This window comes from Macrobrachium nipponense, chromosome 12 (assembly GCF_015104395.2).
Source record: "Macrobrachium nipponense isolate FS-2020 chromosome 12, ASM1510439v2, whole genome shotgun sequence".
Classification (NCBI taxonomy): domain Eukaryota; kingdom Metazoa; phylum Arthropoda; class Malacostraca; order Decapoda; family Palaemonidae; genus Macrobrachium; species Macrobrachium nipponense.
The window spans coordinates 46,883,100-46,898,099 of NC_087205.1; the positions used below are offsets into that span (position 1 = coordinate 46,883,100).

The 15,000-nt window shown below is 34.0% G+C and overlaps 1 protein-coding gene across 11 annotated transcripts in view; it reads right to left on the reverse strand.

Annotated features, from left to right (window-relative positions):
• LOC135224515 (E3 ubiquitin-protein ligase MYCBP2-like) overlaps positions 1 to 15,000 on the reverse strand; it is a 1,655,355-nt gene that overhangs the window by 230,557 nt on the left and 1,409,798 nt on the right. For 9 of the 11 annotated variants that reach the window (XM_064263565.1, XM_064263560.1, XM_064263570.1 and 6 more), the window contains one exon: positions 3,711 to 3,958. In XM_064263565.1, coding sequence (XP_064119635.1) covers positions 3,711 to 3,958 — 248 coding nt within the window. The remainder of the gene's footprint in view (positions 1 to 3,710; positions 3,959 to 15,000) is intronic. The other 2 variants (XM_064263566.1, XM_064263564.1) reach the window with 1 other exon arrangement.

Below are 15,000 nucleotides of genomic sequence, written 5' to 3' on the forward strand. Positions count from 1 at the left end.
ATAACTGAATCACGAAAGTTAGGAACATGATAAATCCATAAATAAAGATATATGCCACCTTCCAAAGCAACCCCTCTCTCTGAGTGAGTTCCTATACACAGCCTTAAGCCTAGGTCACACATTGGTGATTTCAAACCTCGCTAGTCGTAACGGCTGAAATTTTGCTCATTACGTCTCCACTATGCTCTCATTACAACCAAATCGCCTTAAATCGGCATAAATCGGCACCAGGGTTCACGACTTTGCACAAGTGATGACAACTATGAAAGGCTGCCTTGCATAGTTGCTGTTATTCCATGACTACTGTCAAAAGTTGCCATGTCATGGTGCACCATGCAATAATTTCGTAATGGCCTCTCAACTTACAGCACTTCATTGCGCAATTTGTAACTACCAATGTCGAGTTACGGCATTCTCTACAACATAAGCCATGTACTTGGCAAACCCACAACGTGCGCAGTGAAGATGCACAGTGAGTCAGATTGTGCCAAGTGCGTCGGCAGCCTATAAACATAGTTCAAGGGCTTTATTAATTACCCACAGTTGCCTCGGTTTTCAATTTTGAGTAAAATGTATTTTGGTTTCAAGATTTTCTGTATTCCTGATATAATTTGAGAACTTCAGATATATTTGGTAATATAAATACAGATGAAGTTTAAATTTTTTTTATAAAATTTACAGTTTTTCTACATGATTTTCTGTAGTGAGTTCATAGCAACTAAATTCAATTCATTAACATGTTATGAAGTATAAAGAATGAAAAGGTATTTTCTATTTTGGGTAACAAATAACTTGCATTATGGGTAACAAATAGTTTGCATTAAAGATTTTCAGTAAGTATTCTTGATATAATAAAGATTTTAGTGGGTAGGTATTCTTGATATAATAAAGATTTTCAGTAGGTATTTTTTATATAATCTGAGAACTTCAGATATAGATAAATAAGACCCTGTATACTACTAAAAAGAAAATATATTTGGCAATTATATATATATTTTTTTTAATTTTAAGTTTTCTTCAGGAAATTTACAGCTTCAACATGATTTTCTAAAGTATGAAAAGGCATTTTATATCGTTTTATTAGTATATCTTTGATTCCTGCCAATGAATAAAGCCTGCAGAGGAGTTTACATAATCACGAAGACGACCTCATGTGTCACCAAGTCCTCTCGATCTGCCTCATTTCTTGCACTAGGATTTTTTTAAAATCAAAATTAAGTTGTGCAACACACAAGCGGTCAACATCAAGGACTCGATACAATCATGAAGAAGATTTATTGGGGATCTGAAACACTGAAACTATGGGAGATGAATGGAAAATATTGATTTAGTTATATATAGATATATATATAATATACTATATATTTATATATATATATAATATATATATATAGATATATATAATATATATATATATATAAATAATATATATATATATATATATATATATATATATTATATATATATATATATATATATATATATCTATATATATATATATATATATCTATATATATATATGTGTATATATATATATATATTATATATATATATATATATATTTAAATATATATATATATATAAATATATATCTATATATATATATATTCTATATATATACTATATATATATATATATATATATATATATATAGATATATCTATAATATATATATATTTATAATAATATTATATTATATATGATATTTATAATAAATATATATATATATACATACAATATATATTAATTATATATATATATATATTTATATATATAGATATATCTATATATAAGGATATATATATATATATATATATATCTTAATATATTATAATAAATATATAATATATTATATATATATAGATATAAGATATATTCTAGTATATAGATATATCTATATATATATATATATAATATATATATATATATTATATATAGGGGAGTATAAAAAGATATAAAGATATATCTATAAATAATATATTATATATTTAATATATATTATATAGATATATTAATATCTATATCTATATAATATATATATATATATATATATATATATTATATATATGGTGGCATCCATGTTCACAACTCAGTACAATCCGTTGCGTAAGTCAGCGCATTACGTAGCTAAATCGCAATTAAATTGTCAAAAATCGTCATGCTCTCACAGAAGTTGCTGTCCTGTGGCCTAAATCTTCGGTGACTTTCTCGTACGAACACGTAAAAAGTAATATCATCTCAACTTATGCAATGCTGTTGCAATGTTTCATTGCGGAAGTCGTCAAGGAGTCGATATCAGCTGACATTTGTTTTTCCGACTATAGGAGATTGATTGCCAAATCCTGCTTTTCCAATAATCGCGTCCTGAAATCACCAATGTGTGACCCAGGCTTTACTGTCCCTCCTCTCACATGGTGCCTAGCCATCCAACACACCCCACCCCTTCCCCGAACCCCACCTTGGAAACTTCTCAGACCTCCATCCTTTCTCAGTTTGTTTGTGAGTGTAAGCAGTGTTATCAACATTTTCCTGCAGCTGCACCGCGTTGCCAACCATTGGAGTGCAATTTTCATTTTTTTTTATTTACATATATATAACATATCTTTGGGGCCTTGGCTCCTGGTCTGGTTGTGTGGGATTATGTCGAGTTTCGGACAATGGTGATCTGGATAACTGAAGGATTACTACATAAAAATATTAATGTACATGTTCAAATACCTGACAGTCAGAGGTAATTTTAACTGATCAACATTTTGGTGCTAACTATGAGCAATTCATTAGGTAGCATGCTGAAATATTTAAGAAAAATTCACAAAAGCAGTGAAAAATTCCATTGGTGACACTTACAAGAAGCTGATGGAGATAAGACCAAAGGATACAATTTCCAAAAGAGGTACAGAAAAATACTGAAAGGCGAGTGATTCAATATGAAATGTTAAAGAAAAAACATTAATGGGTAATTATGAGTTTTCTTGACTCAAAGCAGTTCAGGAATGCCAAGGCAAACAGCCACAGTAGATGATGATAAGGGTGTTTACAAAGCGCATTATGATGAGAGCAGTTAGTAGCTACATACCTATGAGTTCATGGTGACCATGTGTAAATGTAAATGTTCAGTCTTTCTCTGTTTGGAAAACAGACAGATTGTGTCTATGGACACTGAGACTTGGGAAAATATGACTGATGGGATTGTGATGAAACAAAAAGCAAAATTATTATAAACTGTCAAGATTCATTTACCTATTGCTTTTACTGTCAAAATTCACAGGAATTCTGTAGAATTCCCAAACACTGGCTGACAATTGTAATTTATAGCCATCAAAATATTATCCAGGTAAAATCTACTATTTGTAACATTTTACTTTTACACAGATGTAAAATATGTTATTTTTCTTCATAGCTGCATAAATATTCACCTTGATATTGTTAAAACCATTTTAAGAAGTAATTTCAAAATGGTACAAAAAGCTAATGCTGTCACTTACTACTTAAAGGGAGAATTAACCATATTGTTTAAGTTACAGTGGAAAACAATGATGAATCTCCTCATTTAAAAGCATTTCTCAAATACTTTTCTTCTTGAAAATTAGCAGTGGTTAGCATTTAGTAAATGAGACTGATTCTAAATATAACATTTAAATTTTTGTCTGAATGAGGAGGATGTCAATGTATATGAGTCTGACTTTGCTAAGTGATTCTATCCTTTTTACCTGCATTGCATAAACTCTTGCTGCTGCTTTGCGGGTAGCGTGTCGCATAGCATAAGCTAAGGTTTCCAGGTCATGGTTCTGGAATATAAAAGCCATAATAGGCCTAATGATGACCTGTCGTGCTCGGCCACCTGGTTCTCCACTTGCCCCACTCCCACGTTCTATACACGCTGCTAATCGTTCCAGAGCTGCTGATGGATGGACTAGAAGAGAACTACTGCCACTGTCAACTGAAATAAAACAATTACCTGTGTAAAGAAAAAACAGACAAAATAAGGTGGTCCTTAAGTGCAAAACATAAATACAACAAAATAAATGCACCAAACATATATCTGATCAATTAAGCTACACAAAATATAAATAAAGTTTGAATGAGAAATAACCTTTACAGATTAATAATTTTTCATACTGAAATGTAGTAGGCTCAAAACAGGGAAATTATTCTGATTTTATTTTTGTTTTATCTGAAATCAAATGAAACCTCAATTAATTTTTACCGCAACACTACATTAATGTTGAAGAAAATTAAAGCTTTAATGTGTACTGAATTATTTAAAAATATATTCATATGTATCTAGAGAGGCAAGTTTTAATTTCAACCTCAATCTCTTTTAGAACTTCAGAACTTACAAACAGATGGGTCTTCATAGAATTGAAAATAGAAATAAAACATATCTTTACCTTTCACTTACATACTGCACTGAAAGCCACTTCATTAACAAAATTGTTCAACACTTTGTTCTGAACCCTTGAAACCCATTACATAAAAGGTGAGATGTCAAAGGTCAAAGCAAACAAAATCATATACCTAAGCACTGTCAAAAGTTTTTCCCTAAATTATATATGTAGCCTACTGGTAAGGTAGAAACATTTATGACACTAAAATAATGCAAGTGAAGACTACATCTGAGATTTACCTTTCCATTGAATATCAAAATTTCTAATTAGTTCAGCTTCAAAATCTGCCTTTCCTACCAATTTCTATGAGTACATTTATGTCATTATGCGTTATAAATTAAAAACTTAGTTATAATATGAAGAGAGAACTTAAGATTCTTAAATATTTCTTTCAGGGATCTGTGTTCACATCTTAATGTTCAATGTTGGGTGAAAATAAGAGTTCCAATATCCGATAACTCTCAACTGCAGATTTTAAACTCAGGGACAGAATCTAGGTATGCAACCAACACATACGATCAATGTAAAGAATAAACCAAAGCTCTAAACAAGGGCAATCTTTTTAAAATTAAGACTTTGGTTGGATCTTTTTCATTCTTTTCTGCCAACTCCTAACCTTAGAAGGTTGTGCTGAAAACAGCAAATCATGCAGAGGAAGGGATATGCTTGATTATCATCATAAACAGTACATTTTTACTACTTTGTCAGTTCATGAACAAGAGGATTTTTCAGTGCAATGGTTACAAAAAAAAACTCAATGGCCCTTGAAGCAAGGTAACTGAAGTTAAACATTTTTCTGTTGACATGCTTTTTATCATCTTCAATGCCAAAAATTATGGAAAAACAATGTATTTGCTGGAAGTGGACAACTAAGTAATGAACAATGATGTTTCCTGAATTAGCATCCATCAATCAATTCCAACACAAATAGAGTAAGCTACTTACTACTAGCCTATTTTATAAAATGCACACTTTGCATTTCATATATACTGCCTTATAATTCTTATTGGTGAATTAGCATTCATAATTAAATCCCACACTAAAAGCAAATTTTGAGTCCTCAGCTTAAGTTGTGTAATGCAGACTTTGAATTTCATATACTCCACTACATGATTCTTATGGTGTGTAAAAGTATACAAAATATTTCTTTTGAAACAGAGCATACAAACAGAAGATTGAACTTGATACAGTACATAAAACACAAGACTGAATCCCAGTATACAGGGAAAATCTCTGCTTATTAAGTCAATAATAAAAAATAGCTTGTTCTGCAACCACTGAAAGGTAATTTATGAAATTATCTATGGTCAAATAATGGTTCCTTGGTGAGTCACTTCCTCATGTTTTGATTGTGCTTGATTTAGCTACCATATAACATAAAAAACTGAAACAAATCCTGTACTTACACATATGTCAGGGAAGGTGTATGGTGGGATTTTGATTGGGCAGCAAGACAGATATGACAACATGACTGATATGTTAGGAACATCGTGTGTTTAATCAGAGAAGACTATGCAGATCAAGTATAGTAAATCATAGTGAATCATCTACAACAATGGTGTGCCAAGCATCCATGGCTATTGAATCGAGTGATGTACAAAAAGGACGGTAGAGTACAGACAGGGGACATAGAATTGAATGTTAATGTGGACGGTGAAGAATGAATCAGTTGAATTGTATGGGTATCTACAGTATAATGGATGGTGGCAGGATGCGAGTAGTGATAAGTTACATGACAGGTAAAGCAAGGAAGTAAGCATGGTGTATGTAAAGATTGGAGAGAGATTTCAAGAACCCATAGGACCCTTGATAGGAAAGTATGAACGAACTGTTGAACTCTCATTTATATGAATAAATTGTGGTTAATGAATGTAAATAAATTTCAAAAATTTTAAACTGTTGAACTGTCGAATATGCTGAGCAATGCATAAGGCATAAAAATTAAGTGAAAATGTGATGATACCAAGAACTGGTAAAAGGTAAGCATAAGTGAACACATGGATTAGTGGGTTTCTGTGACAGCTCAATCACGTGGAAAGAATGGAATATGATAAGCTGATGAAAACTCAGAGAAAGAGAGAAAGACCTGAAAAGTCTTGGACACACGGATGGCTCAGGTATTATATTGGAAGAGCCTTCACATCCATGAAGCATGGATATAAATGCAAGACAGGTAGATGGTGATACTGTGTGGCTAATGTTGTGTCAATTTCTGCACAGGGAGTTGATTCACAATTTAGCAGTCTTTGCTTTTTTTCTCTAAAGTCACAAAATAAACAAAAATATAAAAGAAAAGAAATTTGATTTAGGCTTAAAACTTCATAAGCATCAAGTTCAAGTAAATGATTTTACCACAATACAATTCTCAACTAGTCAAATCTGACTTCAGGAAAACAAGTCTGGGGCATAACAAATTCCTCAGACATTACACCTTTTCCTTTGAACACTCAGCTGCAGAGCCATATGATTTTTAGAAAAGGGGGAACTGTTGAGTGGACATCAAAATGTTCCATCTGTTCCTGAGCTGGTGTATGCAAAAGATTGAGATGAAACTTGGAATGACTATGGATGCTATGGTTGAATACTGTGACGGTATTTTTAAACCAAATGTCTTCCTTGAAAGTGAAGTGTGATGTCAAATCTGATTGACAAAAATATGGTAAAATCGTTTTTTCATTGCTTATGCAGCATATGTGAACTGCAATTATTTTAGTTACTACTAGGTGGACAGGAAGTCAGTGATTCAAAGTTCATTGATAGTTCTAGCTAGGTTCTTTAATTACCATTGTCAGAGGTTATGACAAGGGATTGAAAGATTAATTCCTTAAACTAACATTTTACACTATAAGACGTGACCTTTATTTTAAGAATTTATCTTCCATAAATACTGATTCAGAAATATGATCAAACATTTCAGTTATCCAATCAAAATGCACTACATGACTTACCTCTTTCATTTGACAACTCATCAGCAATTAAATAAATACAAATTATGAAAAGAAAACATTTACTAGATGATCAAAGTACAATCAGTGCTCAGGAAACATGCAAAATGAAAGGTTATGCAAACTCTTGATAAAATGAATGTTACTTCAATAATTATCTTAAAAAGACTAATATCTACAATAGTAAATAACTTTTTTCACATATACAAATTCAATTTTTAACTATGCCCACTTAGTTGGGTAGTTGTAATAAAGTAACAAATATTTATTGGAAGTAGTGTAACACAGGTAATCTGAACTTTTGCCTATTGTTCAGAAATGTATCAAAAAACAAATAGGCAGAGAACATCCCTATTAACAACTATATAGGACTTTTATAAACAATTTACCCAGATAATTACACCTGGGTTAGTAAGACCCTGCATTTAACTTCTGATTTCTACTTCAGCAACTTCAAGATGCCAGAGACTATCATCCTTCCCAATACTTTCCCAAGTTTTGGATGGATGGATGGATTATGAAATTTAGGGACAAGCCCAAGCACTGGGACCTATAATGGTCATTCAGCACCTAATGGCTAATCCGTTCCAAGCCCTCCAAAAATACCCCAGTAAGTTATATTTCCAGGCCTAAAACACATGTTCTAGGGTTACGACGCCGATCCGACAGAAGAAATATGACTCCAAATAGGCAAAATACTGTACATACTTGAGTAATATTCAACTGCATGTAATGTTCAACCCCATTTTTACTGCATATATTAGGACTTTAGCATATGTCCCTTAGCAATAAGCCTAGCCTATGTTAGCAGTTGCTACTGTAGCCTAGTCTATGATTCTGACATCTAAACCTAAGAAGCTAAAAGCTTAGAATATGCCAATAAAATGTATACATAATCAGTATGTACTCATTTCAAATAATTATTAGTTAATCATTAACTATAATACACAAACAAACAAAAAAAACCTTCCAATCGATTCTTTACATTCAGCTCTTACCGTCTTACGAGTACCGAAAGAACGCCAAGCAATCACTTTTCCTAGGACACAGTAAGCCATCAATTTTCATTAGTATCTCTCTTCAACTAATGAAACTACCAAACAGTATAATAACCATTCATTTCTATTCTTTATTCTATCTTTACCTAATGGAGATACCGGGTTACTGACAGCTATAATGAAACATATACATAACGTAATATTAAAACTGAAGAAGAATTCTAAAAAAATACGTATTTGTTGGTAGTCTGATTTATTTTATATTTTATGATATCTAATTCACAATTTTTTTATTAAATGTATTGCATGTACTCATTTCAAATAATTATTAAGTAACCATTAACTATAATAAACAAACAAAAAAAAGCTTCCAAACTTCTGTTTACATCCAGCAATTACGAGTATAGAACAATCGACAAGCAATCGCTTTACACAGTAAGCCATAAATTTTCATTATCTCTCTTCAACTACTGAAACTACCAAACAGTATAATAACCATTCATTTCTATTCTTTATTCTATCTTTACCTAATGTTTTTTTTTATTAAATGTATTGCATGAATAAGTTGTTCAATTTACAGCATCCTTTTACCAATAGAATACTTAAAGCACAAGGGGTAGATGCTGACCAATAGGAGAGCAGGACCTTATGGGGTGACTAGCATCAGGAACCAATGGGAGAGCGGGAGGATGGTGGCGAGTTTACTCAGTTGGCGGCGCTGGAGTTTTAAAATTGTTCTCGGTAGTCCGGGCGAATCTCGGGACTTTACAGCAACAACCTTTCGTATGTAGAGCTGTAAAATTTTTCGTATTTGCTTTCGTATCTCGAGTTTTTTGTAAGTTGAGCCTTTCGTATGTCGAGGTACCACTGTACAGCATACTATAATTGAAGTCACGTTACGGAAGTGCGATGCAATAATTTCATTAGAATATCATGGGTATATTGGCAGTTTTTTTTATAATTGTTTTATTTTGTTTTCTTCAGATGATCATCTACTGATGATATATGCCTTACAAGGATTATAAATTATATCAAGGATTATTATTATTATTATTATTATTATTATTATTATTTTCTTTTTTGGTCTATAACAGTCCTCCAATTCGACTGGGTGGTATTTATATGTAGTGTGGGGTTTCGGGTTGCATCCTGCCTCCTTAGGAGTCCATCACTAGTTTGGGAAGGCAAGGATCTAAAGGAAGTTTCCTCAAATGGAAAGTGGAAGCACATGAACTGGTAAGTGCTGGTACAAAGAAGTCCAGGAAGTTTGCTAAAAGAATCCTCAGAAGGCTAGAATATGAAGAGGCAGGAGGATTGTCAAGAGAGAGATTGAAAGTAATAATCAAGTGTTAAGTTTGATCACGGAGGTTGCCTGTAAACATGGATGCAGGTGAGATCTCTCTCTCTCTCTCTCTCTCTCTCTTCTCTCTCTCTCTCTCTCTCTCTCTCTCTCTAAACACTTGAATATTACTTCAACTCCTTCAACTACTCTCTCTCTCTCTCTCTCTCTCTCTCTCTCTCTCTCTCTCTCTCTCTCTCTCTCTCTCTCTCTCTCTCATATTTAACTTCGCTCTTAATTTCAGAAATTGTTTTCAGTGTGTCATGGTCACGTGACCGTGAATGCGACAAGTAAACACAGATGACAAGTGAATAAAGCTTTGTAATTGTAGTCATTGTAGGATGATGTATTCCGATATGGCTTGTGGACATCGCTTAAGAGACAATCCTTCAAGGACTACGGGGAGTAAGCTAGGATTGGGATGGCCAAATATTGAGATGCTTCTGAAGAAGGGTAGAAGGATTGCTAAGGTGTTTGAGGAAGTTGAATATTTAGACTTAACGATGTTTGAATGACATATCCATGAGCAAACTTATGGCGTGTGTGGGTGTGTAGATACGTGAGCTTATCGTGTGATTATGACTTTGGAGAGAGAGAGAGAGAGAGAGAGATTTGTATGAGAAGCATGCACACACACACACACTGATGGATGACAAAGAGTGATACTCTTGACAACAGACTTCTTCCTTTTAAGGAAGACCATCCAATCCTCCAAGTGGTGGCATAAAATGGCTAGCGAAGGATCCCCTAGTGTTGACAAAGATGAACGAGGAGACTGTCGTCAGACATCCAACAGCTAGCACCAAACTACCAACAGCTGGTGTCAAGTAAGCCATGGAAAGTGCCACGCAAGCTGGAGCAAGGGGGTGTGGTGCCTTAGATGGCACAGAGTACTTGGACAGGGACTGGTGCTCGACAAAAAAATAAATAAATAAAATAAAAAAGCAAAAAGCCCAATATGAGAGAGATCCGAGCGCCTAGACGCCAATAACAGGTGTCATCAGGAGAATAGGTACTATTTTGATGAGCGCCAGGACATAATGTACTTGAGAAGGCTCAAATATACCAACACAGAAGCAGCATTCTGACCCACTTCCTCTTCAACGGATGACAAGTCGGATCTCCCCCTTTAAGATCATATACAGGAGGTCCCCGGGTTACGACGGGGCTTCCGTTCTTGAGACGTGTCGTAAGCCGGAATATCGTGAAAAATCCTATGAAAACCTTACTTTTAATGCTTTGGGTGCATTGAAAACTATGTAAACTGCATTCTTTTGGCATTTTTCATCAAAAAAACCTTCAAATGCTGATTATTTTGCATTTTTGGTGTCATATTTCATCTCCCAGATGAGCGTTGTAGGTGTCGTAACCCTGGAACATGCATCGTAACCCTGGAAATAATGTCTATTGACAAGCGTCGTAACCTCGGAACGTCGTAAGCCGACATCGTCGTAACCCGGGGACTGCCTGTATGTGACTGTGAGTGAGTCGACACACCTGGCAACAAACGCCTGGGAAAGGACTTGCTATAGGAAGCAAGAGGTTGCTTACAATGCTTTGAAGGTCTAGGCACTAGCACAGGAAGTTCCACATTAACCCTTAAACGCTGAAGCGGTAAAAAAAAATTGTCTCCCGTGTGCCGGAGGTGTTTCAGAGTGAGCGCGGAAGTGGAAAAAATATTTTTTTCAAAAAATCACAGTGCCCTTAGTTTTCAAGATTAAGAGTTCATTTTTGGCTCCTTATTTTGTCATTGGCTGAAGTTTAGTTTGTAACCATCAGAAATGAAAAAAATTATCATTATCATACATAAATAATGCGATAAATGATAGCGCAAAAACGAAATTTCATTATATAATTGTATTCAAATCACGTTGTGCGCAAAACGGTTAAAAGTAACAAGTTACTTTTTTTTCGTTGTAATGTACACTAAATTGCGATCAGTTTGGTATATAACACATTGTAAAACAATAAAAGCAACACAGAGGAAATATTATCACAAAATAATGCATGAATTCGTAACGCACGGACGTAAACAAATATTTTTTTTTAAAATTCACCATAAATCTAAATATTGTCCTAGAGACTTCCAATTTCTTTCAAAATGAAGACAAATGATTAAATATTACTATACTGTAAGAGTATTAGCTTACAATTGCAGTTTTCGACCATATCTGATGAATTAAAGTTGACCGAATGTAGAATTTTTTTTATATATTTTTTTATATGCAATTATTTTGGAAATAAGAAAAGCTACAACCTTCAAATATTTTTCGTTTTATTCTACATGAAATTGCGCACATTTTCATATATAAAACTTATGAAATGCCTAATATGAAATGGAGCAAATGTTCCGAGAATGGGACGTACGCATTTCGGAGATTGGTGGCAGAGAATCCGCGCGCGGAGGGAAGGAAAGTTTTTTTTTTTTTAAATTCACCATAAATCTAAATAATGTGCTAGAGACCTCGAATTTTTTTCAAGATGAAGATAAATGACTGAATATTACTAGACTGTAAGAGTTTTAGCTTACAATTGCGTTTTTTTACCATTTCGGTAGAGTCAAAGTTGACCGAACGTGGTTTTTTTTCTATTTATCGTGATTTATATGCAAATATTTCGAAAATGAGAAAAGCTACAACCTTCAATTATTTTTTGTTGTATTCCACATGAAATTGCGCACATTTTCATATATAAAACTTTATGTAACGGCTAATTTAAAATGGTGTAAACATTACCACAATCGCATGTATGATTTTTTCGGAAGAGTTACCGCGCGGACGTAAAGAAAATGTTATTTTTTTCATAAATTCACCATAAATCGAAATATTGTGCTAGAGACTTCCAATTTGTTTCAAAATGAAGGTAAATGATTGAATATTACTAGAATGTAAGCGTTTTAGCTTACAATTGCGTTTTTCTACCATTTCGGTAGAGTCAAAGTTGACCAAAGGTTGAAAATGTCACTTATCATTTTGTATATGAAAATATTTCAAAATTGATAAAAGCTACAACCATGGGTTGTTTTTAGTTGTATTGTGCATGAAATTGCGCACATTTCCAATATATAAAACTTTATGTAACGGCAAATTTAAAATGGTGCAAACATTAGGACAATAGCACGAAAAAAATTTAACAGAAGAGTTACCGCGCGGACGTAAGGAAAAAGTTTTTTTCATAAATTCACCATAAATCGAAATATTGTGCTAAAGACGTCCAATTTGTTGCAAAATGAAGGCAAATGATTGAATATTACTATAATACAAGAGTTTTAGCTTACAATTGCGTTTTTCGACCATTTCGGTAGAGTCAAAGTTGACCGAAGGTTGAAATTTTGGCACTTACCGTTATTTATATGAAAATATTTCAAAACTGATAAAAGCTACAATCATGAGTATTTTTTTGTTGTATTCTAAATGAAATTGCGCACATTCTCATATATAATACTTCATGTAAAGGATAATTTAAAACGGTGCAAAAATTATGTCAAAGTGACAAAATAATTTTTGAGATGTGTCACTGATACTTTTTAGTGCGATAAGAAAGAAATTCGCGCTTGCACGCCTGCGTAACGATTGTAAACAAAACAATGCCTTGATCCGTGAACTCCCAGCATCCCCCAAGGCGCGTGATTCAAAAGTTTTTGGCTCGTAGGCCTTTAAGTATTTTTCCGCGAATTTTTAAAAAAACTTTTTTGAGTCGACGTATGGTACGTCCATTCGGCATACGGGAGACATTTTGACTCGACGTTTAATACGTCCATTCGGCGTTTAAGGGTTAATACTAATCAAGTACAATAAGTAACTATCTTGTCGGGAGACAACTCTTCTGATTCTGATGACTACTGAGCACCATTCACTAAGACGCCTTTCCATTCATTTGTTCGTTTGTTTGGTTTTATGTACCGGGTGTTTCGAAATCAGAGCCACCCCCTCCCCCCACCCCCCTCCACAGAACAAATGGTGGGTTATGAAGTTTTCTGCTATAGCCTATCTCCAAGTACATTATCTTAAGTTTCTATTAAGCTATTTTTCATTTTGCATTTTGTGTATTTTCAGACTGAGTGACGGAGTTAGATACAGCCATGGCTAATGACTCGGAGGAAATCAGATGGATTGACCAAATCCGGGCTATAACCTTCAGAGAGGCCAGAGATGCTAGTGCGCCGTTCATTTCACATTCCTGGATAGCTAAATACATTAAAAGAGATGAATCCTTTGTTGAAAGAAACTGGAACAAAAATGACTGTCATCACAAAAAGAGTGAAAATCTTGGAAGGCCTGAAGTCCATTCTCAGGAATCAAAAGACATCATAGCTGAGGCAGTGGGTAAACCAAGAAAGTCTTTACGTAAATTGGCGCTTGAACTAGAAACAAAAAGGGGAAAGACGAGAAGTTAAAGTGCTATATATCATGAGCTGAAAAAATCTGATATCAAGCCATTTCATGTTGTCAGCAAGCCCTACATCCCTCGGCAACAGATAAAAGACCGTGCATGGTTTTGTGGTTCATTTCTTAAAGACTGGGATGAAACTGACTTTCTCCATGTTACCGCATCAAATAATTCTTCATTTACACAGTCTGGAAGCCAAATCATAAAAATGACGTCATTTGGGCAGCAAAGTTGGATGATATCAGTGATGACGTGCGCTATTGCCAAGTTGTGCAATTTCCTGAATGTTTGGGAATTTTTCTGTGTTTCACAGCCAAATGGTTAATGTGGATCATGAAAGGAAAAGGACAGTCATGGAATGGCAAATACTTCACTATTTTAACATTGCAACATTATTTTTCGAGCACTTTCTTCTGTGCTCCTGATCACTGTTAAAATATGGACATAGGATGTCTTACTAGAGTATATGTATATACAAAAACATATGTAGGTGTGGCATTAAGTCTCTGTTGGTGACCCAGAGAGAGTAGAAATTAAACTATTCATTGGTGATTTTTGGCCTCATAAACTCCCGTCTGGCGACTCGTTCGGTGCTCGGATGTTCTTGGAAAACTGGTTGAGGAGAAGCCTAAGGATTAGTTCATTGATGTCATCCAACTTCCAATGTCCTCCTGACAGGTTCATATTGTTAGTTTAATTGATGATAGCAGATTCTAGCATTTTCCTTTTGTACGGACAGCTACTTTTGAAAATCAGCTTTTCCCCACTCCAATTAATAGTATGGCCTTTGTCCCTAATATGTAGGAAAATCCCCATTTCTCTGATGCATATCACACTGATGTTTTGAGTTCTGCTAATCCTTGCGAGATGGATCTACCAGTTTCCCCAACGTAAATCTCATTACAATTGCTACACAGTATCTTGTAAACTCTGCTTCTTCT